Source organism: Salvelinus sp. IW2-2015, linkage group LG17, assembly GCF_002910315.2.
Source record: "Salvelinus sp. IW2-2015 linkage group LG17, ASM291031v2, whole genome shotgun sequence".
NCBI classification, from domain to species: Eukaryota; Metazoa; Chordata; class Actinopteri; order Salmoniformes; family Salmonidae; genus Salvelinus; species Salvelinus sp. IW2-2015.
The window spans coordinates 16,830,904-16,840,346 of NC_036857.1; the positions used below are offsets into that span (position 1 = coordinate 16,830,904).

General features: G+C 42.2%; 1 protein-coding gene across 1 annotated transcript; it reads right to left on the bottom strand.

Annotated features, from left to right (window-relative positions):
- Nucleotides 1-499: 499 nt before the first annotated feature.
- ttll10 (tubulin tyrosine ligase-like family, member 10) lies at nt 500-8,969 on the bottom strand. The gene is made up of 11 exons (XM_024005456.2): nt 8,608-8,969; nt 7,987-8,149; nt 7,755-7,873; nt 7,419-7,539; nt 7,037-7,122; nt 3,914-4,100; nt 2,982-3,153; nt 2,307-2,447; nt 2,002-2,118; nt 1,788-1,881; nt 500-1,472 (listed from the first exon to the last, which is right to left on the bottom strand). The coding sequence occupies exons 1-11, from the start codon at nt 8,900-8,902 to the stop codon at nt 661-663; spliced, it is 2,307 nt and encodes a 768-aa protein (XP_023861224.1). The 5' UTR covers nt 8,903-8,969; the 3' UTR covers nt 500-660.
- Nucleotides 8,970-9,443: the final 474 nt, after the last annotated feature.

Consider the following 9,443-nt stretch of genomic DNA (forward strand, 5'->3'; position numbering starts at 1 on the left):
CGTCATCTTGCTGTATTCTTGATACCATTTGAGAGGAAATACTCTGTGGAAGTTTGTGGAAATGTGAAATTAATGTACTAGAATATAACATATTATATCTGGTAAAAGCTAATACAAAGAAAAAAAATATGCGTATTTTTTCTTTCTTTCATTGAAACGCAAGAGAAAGGCCATGATGTACTATTCCAGGTTAAGCGCAATTTAGATTTTGGCCACTAGATGGCAGCAGTGTATGTGCAAAGTTTTAGACAGATTCAATGAACCATTGCATTTCTGTTCAAAATGTAGTATCAAGATTGCCTAACTTTGCAATCATTGTTTTTTGTTTATAATACATTTCAAGTAAAAAAATCTTAGTCTCAGTATTACTCTGGTACCGTAGATTTGCCCGTGTGCTATTTCACCAGTTGTCATACTGTTGTGCAATTGCATTTTTGAAGCCACCTCAAAAATTTCAAGCATCAAAAGACAGAATCATCTGGGGTTTTTTCAGGGGATAAACATACTTTATTAATTTAAAATATTCTGTAATAAAAAGCTAAGTAGGATTCCTTTCAGGGCGAGGTTCCAACCTCACCCATGCATATTGTTACCCACAAACCAAAATAATTAACGTTAAGTCTATACTTTGACAGGTATGAGTGTCTCAGTGTGAATATATCACAGCTCCTCCCTGTGCTCTTTGTCCTCTTTCTCTTCCTTGGCTGCACTCTGTGTGTCTACACCGGGCTCCTGGCCCCCCCCTCCCTCCTGTTCCCCTTTCTTGTCCTGTTTGTCTGTCCACACGGGGCCGCTGGTGCCGGGCTTGGCCAAGCGGAACTGGGTGGGCCTCAGGTCGGGGTGGCAGGCTTTGGTGGCCCGCAGGCGTCTCACAGAGAAGCGTGAGCCCTCAGTTAGAGCCGGGGTGGACAGGGACATGAAGGTATTCTTCACCCACAGGAGATCTGGGGGCTTGCGATGTTCTGAGTTCCCCGATCGCCGCTGCCAGGTGCACTTGCTGAGCCGGAGCTCCACGCGAGCTTGGGCTGGCTTGAGGGGCCGAGGACTGGGTTTGTGGGTGGGATGGGGTCTGGGGGCCCCTGCTGGGCCTGTGGGTTGGTTGGGACCGGTCTGCAGGGATGGATCATTGTGTGTAGTGACAGGGGCAGGATGGTCAGTGGCATCAGTGCCAGTCAGGGGTACCAAGACAGCCGTCATGGCTACAGGAGAAAATGTGTTTTCACTCACTGACTTCTCCCGAGACACTGATGTTACAGACTCGGTCTTCTGAGTCCTGCTGGTGGTGAAGGGCATTTGGGTGGAGGCACTCTTTGGGTGCTGGGCTTGGAGGGGTACTGCTGTTTTGCTCCTACGGCTGAGAACAGGGACATGGGCAGTCTCGCCATCATACAGTAGCACAAAGTCCCTCTGACTGGCCAGTGGAAGCAGCTTCATTCCACAGCGACACTTGTTGAAGATCTCCAGAGTCAGATCTACAGGAGATAAGGCATAAGAATGTAAGGGCTGACTAGCCTACAGTTGGGTAGTAGCTATCACACATCAGGCTATTTTCAACCCRCCAATAGAAAAACAGAGAGAAGCCACACACAGGCAAACTAACAAATTAAAGGGGAACTGGCGATACATCATCTCGTTATCTTGAATTACAAAGACAAAAAAAGTATTTCCGAACTGAGTTTATTTCTGAGATCAGCTGCATTTGAGGATATCTTGTCAAATTCTTGAGGTAATATCATAGTCCAACAGAACTAATTAAGCCAGTCATGTGAACGGTATTGTGTGCTCACCCAAAGTTTCCACAACAGTACTGGGAATCACTTCCTTCAGGGCCTCACAGTTGGTGTGGAGGGCTGGGTTACAGTTCATCTCCAACAGCCACACCTGGATGAGAACAGACAAAGGCACAGCAAGCACATCAACTGTTAGTTTGACCAACCGCTCACAAATACTTTGAAACTCACACACACTTTACATTAAAAACCAATGAGGTGTTTTGCCGACCTTAAAGTCATCGTCAATCATGAAATCACAGCCAATCAGGTCAAAGTACCCCAGTTTACGATCTAGCTTGGCTTTCACAGCGAAGAAACACTGGATCATGATCTGCTGCATTCGCTTCTAATGAATGGATAACAGACAAACAGACAGACACAAAGGTGTGGGTGGAGAGGATGTCGTTTGTAGTCTCTCCCAGGAGTAAAATCACATCACTTAACTATAAATAACACCAATGATGCTTTCATAATTGGTCCCTGAAGGGTTAACTTAACCATGATGTAAACCTAAAAAAAAACTATAAAACTCACGGCGAAAGCGCCAAGCACCCAGTCCCTAGGCAGACCCTTGGCAACACTGAGCTTGTCATTGACGTAGGTGTTGAATCGATCCATGGACCAGACGGTCTCCTCCTTCAGCACGCTGTAGAGAGGGTTCTTCTTCTGCATGTACTGTGTGGAAACAAAAGGGGGACCAGGATACACATGAATGGCCAGAGAGAGTTGTTGTTACAGGGCCAACAGTTTGAGACTTGATTGGTACCATTATTTTATGACCTGGTTTCTGGTCTATTTTCATGCAATATCCTATGGAGATGCATCTGTTGACAACCTGATTCTGAAATAGTAATACTCTGCTTATATGACTAAACGTGCAGGTCAGGGGAGCAGGTTGACATTTATTGTCATGAGTCTTGTCCTGGAGCAGAACTGAGCATTTCCCCTTTAGACAGGCCAACTGCAACATCAAAATTGCCTATATTGTAAAGATTCATTATATTTTTTGTTTTACTTTTTGTCTTCATTGAAGGTTAGGGTTAGACATTAGGGTTAACAGTGTGGTTAGAGTTTGGTTTAAAATCAGCTAGTGACCACTCTGCAGAGCTGCCTCCAGAACAAGATGCATGACAAAAAAACACTATCCTGCTCAGGGGAGGCAAAATTCTTTTGTAAACAAAGAAAGAGAAGCATATGTTTTCTACTAACCTGATTGGTCAAATGGGAAGAGAGGTTGGGGGAGTTGGGGTCATAAAGGTCACAGGTCAAGCGCACGTAACCATGGCGAAAAAAGACCATGTAGGGTGAGGTGCAGGCAATGAGGAAATAGGAGCGCACATCAAACTTTCTCCCCTTTAAGAGCAGAGGGTTCTGGATATACCTGAGGAAACATTAGATATACATTATAATCCACTTGGCTGATCTAGGATTGTCCCCGCTGTCCAAATAATCGTATTCATTATGATAAGGAAAAACGGATCCTAGATCAGCACGCATACTCTTTCTGAATACAGGCCCAGAGCCTTGTCTCAATAGATACAAGGCTGAGCACGTCACGAAAACAATGCGCACGCTTCAATGGTGCAGAAAGCCATGTGTGGTTGTAATTCTGGATAGCCAGATAGCTAGCAACAATGACAAGAAACTGCCATGTGGGGAATCGTTGTATCTTGTTATTGATATTCGTCTATGCTAAATGTCTCAAATTCATGAGCTAGCTAACCAACAACTGTAACGATGTATTTGAGAGATGAGGTGCTCAATGTGAAACTTTATTTATACATAGTTTACATGTTGTCAACAATCTGTGCCAACACCGTCTATTTTACCGCATAGTTGCGCACGTGTCGGTTTTGTTGCTAATAAACCAACCCGTCTGTAGTACATCGCTCTTTTAAAAACAGATCTTGCATTCCCTCTGTTGGTAGAAATGTAGTAATATATCCAATTCGTCAACTGAATATGGCAGACAGTGGCAGCTTTGCAATTCATGGAGAATTACTACAGTATAACCACATCGAATAAAATCAGAATTATAGAATGTATTTGATGATAGTATAATCTGCAATTCCTTTTGGTTTTGCAGATACAGTACTGAACATCCTTATAAAGTAGCGTTCACAGCCCTAGTGTTCACCCACTGCTGCACGATGCGTGCCTGGGGCAAGCGAAAAGGCAGCGTCCTGTTGCACTGGCTCTCTGCGATGTTCTGCAGCTTGAGTCTGAAGGCCGAGACGTCTTCCTGGCTCCTCAGGAGGAAGATGCCTCGCCCCTGGTTGAGGCCCGTGGGCTTACAGATCCACATGCTTGTCTCCTCATCACACATACCTAGCAATGCAACATGGTCTTATTAGAATATCTCATGTAAACTTGAATGAAACTACTGATACGAGCAAGAGCATTGTGCTTTCTCTTTTCGCATTATTCCCATGCACCTGCAACAATATAACTCAGATGTGGGAATGCTTTTTTAAATGTCTTATTAGAATATCTCAAAATAGTGACATTTAATCATTGTAGTTATATGTGAACTATGCAGACAAATTAGTTATATGTCACCTTTGCTGACTACATTACCTACAGTACCAGTCAAAAGTTTGGACACGCCTACTCATTCAAGTTTTTTTTTAAACTCTTTTCTACTTTGTAGAATAATAGTGAAGACATCAAAACTATGAAATAACACATATGGAATCTTGTAGGAACCAAAAAAGTGTCAAACAAAGAGATTCTTCAAAGTAGCGACCCTTTGCCTTCATGACAGCTTTGCACACTCTTGGCATTCTCTCAACCAGCTTCATGAGGTAGTCACCTGGAAAGCATTTCAATTAACAGGTGTGCATTGTTAAAAGTTCGTTAGTAGAATTTCTTTCCATCTTAATGCGTTAGGGCCAATCAGTTGTGTTGTGACAAGGTAGCGGTGATATACAGAGATTGCCCTATTTGTTAAAAGACAGAGTCCATATTATGGCAAGAACACCTAAAATAAGCAAATAGAAACGACAGTCCGTCATTGCTTTAAGACATGAAGTTCAATCAATCCAGAAAATTTCAAGAACTTTTAAAGGTTCTTCAAGTGCAGTCACAAAAACCATCAAGCGCTATGATAAAACTGACACTCATGAGGACCGCCACTGTGAAGGAAGACGCAGGTTTGCAACTGCTGCAGAGGATAAGTTCATTAGAGTTACCAGCCTCAGAAATTGCAGCCCAAATAAATGCTTCACAGAATTCAAGTAACAGACACATCTCAACATCAACTGTTCAGAGGAGACTGAGTGAATCAGGCCTTCATGGTCAAATTGCTGCAAAGAAAGCAATACTAAAGGACACCAATAATAAGAAGAGACTTGCTTGAACCAAGAAACACGAGCAATGGACATTAGACTGGTGGAAATCTGTCCTTTGGTCTGATGAGTCCAAATGTGAGATTTTTGGTTCCAACCGCCGTGTCTTTGTGAGTCGCAGAGTAGGTGAACGGATGATAGGGGCGGCAGGTAGCCTAGTGGTTAGAGCGTTGGACTAGTAACCAAAAGGTTGCAAGATCAAGTCCCTGAGTTGACAAGGTAAGAATCTGTAGTTTTGTCCCTGAACAAGGCAGTTAACCCACTGTTCCTAGGCCGTCATTGAAAATAAGAATTTGTTCTTAACTGACTTGCCTAGTTAAAGAAAGGTCAAATAAAATAAAATCTCTGCATGTGTGGTTCCCACCGTGAAGCATGGAGGAGAAGGTGGGATGGTGTGGGGATGCTTTGCTGGTGACACTGTCGGTGATTTATTTAGAATTCAAGGCGCATTTAACCAGCATGACTACCATAACATTCTGCAGCAATACGCCATCCCATCTGGTTTGCGCTTAGTGGGACTGTCATTTGTTTTTCAACAAGACCATGACCCAACACACCTCCAGGCTGTGTAAGGGCAATTTGACCAAGAGATGAGAGTGATGGAGTGCTGCATCAGATGACCTGGCCTCCACAATTACCCAACCTCAACCCAATTGAGAAGGTTAGGGATGTGTTGGACCGTGGAGTGAAGGAAAGCAGCCAACAAGTGCTCAGCATATGTGGGAACTCCTTCAAGACTGTTGGAAAAGCATTCCAGGTGAAGCTGGTTGAGAGAATCCCAAGAGTGTGCAAAGCTGTCATCAAGGCTTTGAAAAATCAAAAATATATTTTGATTTGTTTAACACTTTTTTGGTTACTACATGATTCCATATGTGTTTTTTCATTGCTTTGATGTCTTCACTATTATTCTACAATGTAGAAAACAYTAATAAATAAATAAAAACCCATGAATAAGTTGGTGTGTCCAAACTTTTTACTGGTACTGTATATGTCACAATAATTAGTTATTTATGTCACAAAGCAGACTAAACCTTATTGTTGTCATTATGCATGTTATTATATTTCACCTGATTGTTGTAATTTTTCCGTAGGCTTGAGAGATGCTGTTTCAATTTATAATATGCAGATGTATCATTGTCATCCTCCTAACTTAAAGGAACTATTATAGGATTTTCAAGAAGCAAAGTGTCACTTTGCTTCTTGAAAGTCCAACATCCTGAATACTTGACCGCTGACATGCAAACATTCGGGGTCTGTATTAACAATGGACTAATGAAAAAATACCAAAATGTAGTTTTTGAGTGGATTTGTCCTTTAACTTTTAGAATTAAAGATACTAGCAAGAGCAGTGTGCAGGTTTTTTCTTTTTGCTCATGTTATTCAACTGTTACCATGCACCTGCAACAAAGATAGCTCAGATGTGTGAGTGCCTTTTGAATTTTGAAATGAACAGCTTTGAAATGAGGTGAGGAGCAATGGTGGAAAGCCTGCTACAGTGAGGCGGTAGCCACTGTTAAAGGACTGTGTGTGTCATGGCTTTTCACTACATGTCTCTCTCTGTCTCTCAGACATGACCTCTGCCAACATTTCTCTATAGCAACACAACAGGTTTCTCTTGTGATTTTATAACAATAGCCTACTGGGAACTGAAGTGCTGTACCTCAACGTTCCAACATAAAAATAAATAAATAATAATACATTCGAATCGCCAGGACAACTATTGTGTCACACAAATCTGTCAGTTACGCATGATTTCTTTTCATTGTATTTGCCTTCATTGTCTTTTCCATGAAGCACAAGTTACTTTTTCAACTGTAGCCCCCTACAGAATCTTGTTGAACCTGTATTGTAGTGTGCTAGTATTGACATGTTATCATGTTACTGGAGGCGTTGTATTTGACTTAGGCCAATTTTTACCTTCCTGCTGGGCAAAGAAAGCCTCTCTCTCATCTCTCATGTCCATGCGGAAGGTGATGGGGAAAAACTCCTCAATTTTCAACCTCCTACAAGGCAGAGAAGTATTGCCATTAGATGAAAGGTCACTATTACTTAAAGGGATAGTCCACTTTTTTAAAGTGTTATCTTATTTTCAATACTGGATTTAAAACGGATCCAGGAAAGTCAATACCCTAGTGAAGTAAAAAAAAATAAAGGGAACTAACATAAGTTATTATTGAAGTAGCCATTAGATGAAGTAACCATTGGAAGTAGACATTAGTAACTACTCTATAGAGATACATTATTTTACAGGACTATAATGTGAGAGGCCTATGCACATTCTTTGTCTCAGATGCCTCACCTCAGTCCCCGACCGTGGTTGACCTTGCTGCTGAAGCGGTCATACTCCCTTAGGCTGCTAAGGAGGCCGATCTTAGTGGTCAGCACCTTGTTGTTGGGGATCTGGTAAAGGAGCTGTTCACCTACGACATGATGACATATTCAAAACCATTCTCCTTCATATAGTCATTTTACATCTGTTGTCTTCTACAAAAGAAACAAGATTTCAAACACTGAACCCAGATATATATTTGCCGCTTATTATGAAATATTCAAGACTAAATTAACATTTTATGTAACTGTAACTGTATTGATACCTCTGTGGAGTGAACCATATGAGCTTGTATAGTACAGTTACCTTCTTTGAAGTTGTAATAGGTGACTGGGGATTTGATCTCGCACCACTTGAGTTTAAAGTCCTCTCTAGTCTTGTCGTAGATTCGTTGCCATCCTCTGCTCTCACAATAGGAGGTTACTCTACATTGAATAAAAGTAGTCAATAAAAAAATGGCTACACTCAACAGATTGAATTAAGGCCTAAGTTGAATTGTCTTATCATTTCACTTCATCGGAATAGGGGAGTGACTTACATGGAGGCTCCGTTACCTCCTCCAAAGAAGAAGAAAGACCCTGGGCCCCTGGGCTCCTCTGTCCGCCTGTTCCTCTCCCTTTCTGGATACGGTAGTAACACCACCCCCCTGGGGGAAGACCTCCTCCTACTCCCACTGAAGCACTGCTCTTCCAGACACACACCTGCCGCACCCAGAGATATGGATTAAAACACACACTCAAATACACACACACAAGTAAACACACACTCGTACAGAACATGCAAGCTTACACACTTGAACTGCCGAGTGACAAATTCTATTCAAAAAGTGTCAATATGTACTGTAACTAAAATGGTGGCAACTCTAGATAAGAAAGTCTTGTTTACTAAACCATAAGAAATAATATTGCTTTTATCAGCTTTGTAGTTCCTGAGTGCTGATTTTGAACATTCCTTTTCATTTCAGTATTCTAGCTTTTCTTTTATCTTTGTTCACTAAAGCATATAAGAACTGTTCACCACTGTATGACTAACTGGTCGTTTATATGCCTCTCCTGTTACTTATTATCGGAAAACTTTAACAGACAAATTAGATTTTTAGAACCTGATGAGAAAAAAACCTGAATTGAACCACCAGAATACCACCATTCTCCACACACACCTGGCCCTCCATCCTCCCCGCTCCTCCGTGCTGCAGACGTCCCCTGGTTACCTCTGAGACCTGTCTGTGGGTCCTCCTGCAGTTTGCCTACCCCTTCACTGGGTTCTGATGTCACTTCCTGTAACTTGTTGTTGTCGGCCAGGGACCCGCTGTCTCCCACCTCCTCCTCCTGTGTCCTTCCCTGGCTCTGGCTCACCCAGGGCGTGTTGTCTCCACAGGCCAGCTGGGCTTCCGGGAGCCCTCTCACCCCTGTCTCGCCCTGAGGGCAGGGCTCAACCAAGTTCTCAGATGACATCACTTACCACTGATGCTGACCCAGATCGTGGGAGTAGTGGAGTACTGTAACAGGAGTTTTTCCATTGGGAATGGCACCCGGACCGGACCACCCCTCTCCTTCTCGCAGTCTGTGACACCCCCCCTGTTCAAGATTGGAGACAGGAGTTAGCTGACTCATGCGGCACTTCAGCATGCACTCAGTACTAACTGGAGTGTGAAACTAAAGCTATGGATAAGATTCAAAAGTATGGCTGTTTAACTGTAGTTTCTTGCATGTCTGTTCGATTTTTTATTGAGATTTTTTATTTTTTAAATGTACTCACAAAATGCAATTTAATCTCAATGTCAAGCAAATTGTATTTTACTGTATGCATAGCCTAGTACATTTGCCAAATTGTTTTATTCTTTTATGCTTTATAGCTAATAAAAATGTTAAGGACAAGTAATTAGATTAATTAATATATCGCAAAATGCATTAAATGTAGTCCTATTGAGCAATTTGCAGAATCAAGTGTTTAGCAGAAGTAGGTAGGCAGTAAGTGATGACCTCTGACCTTATC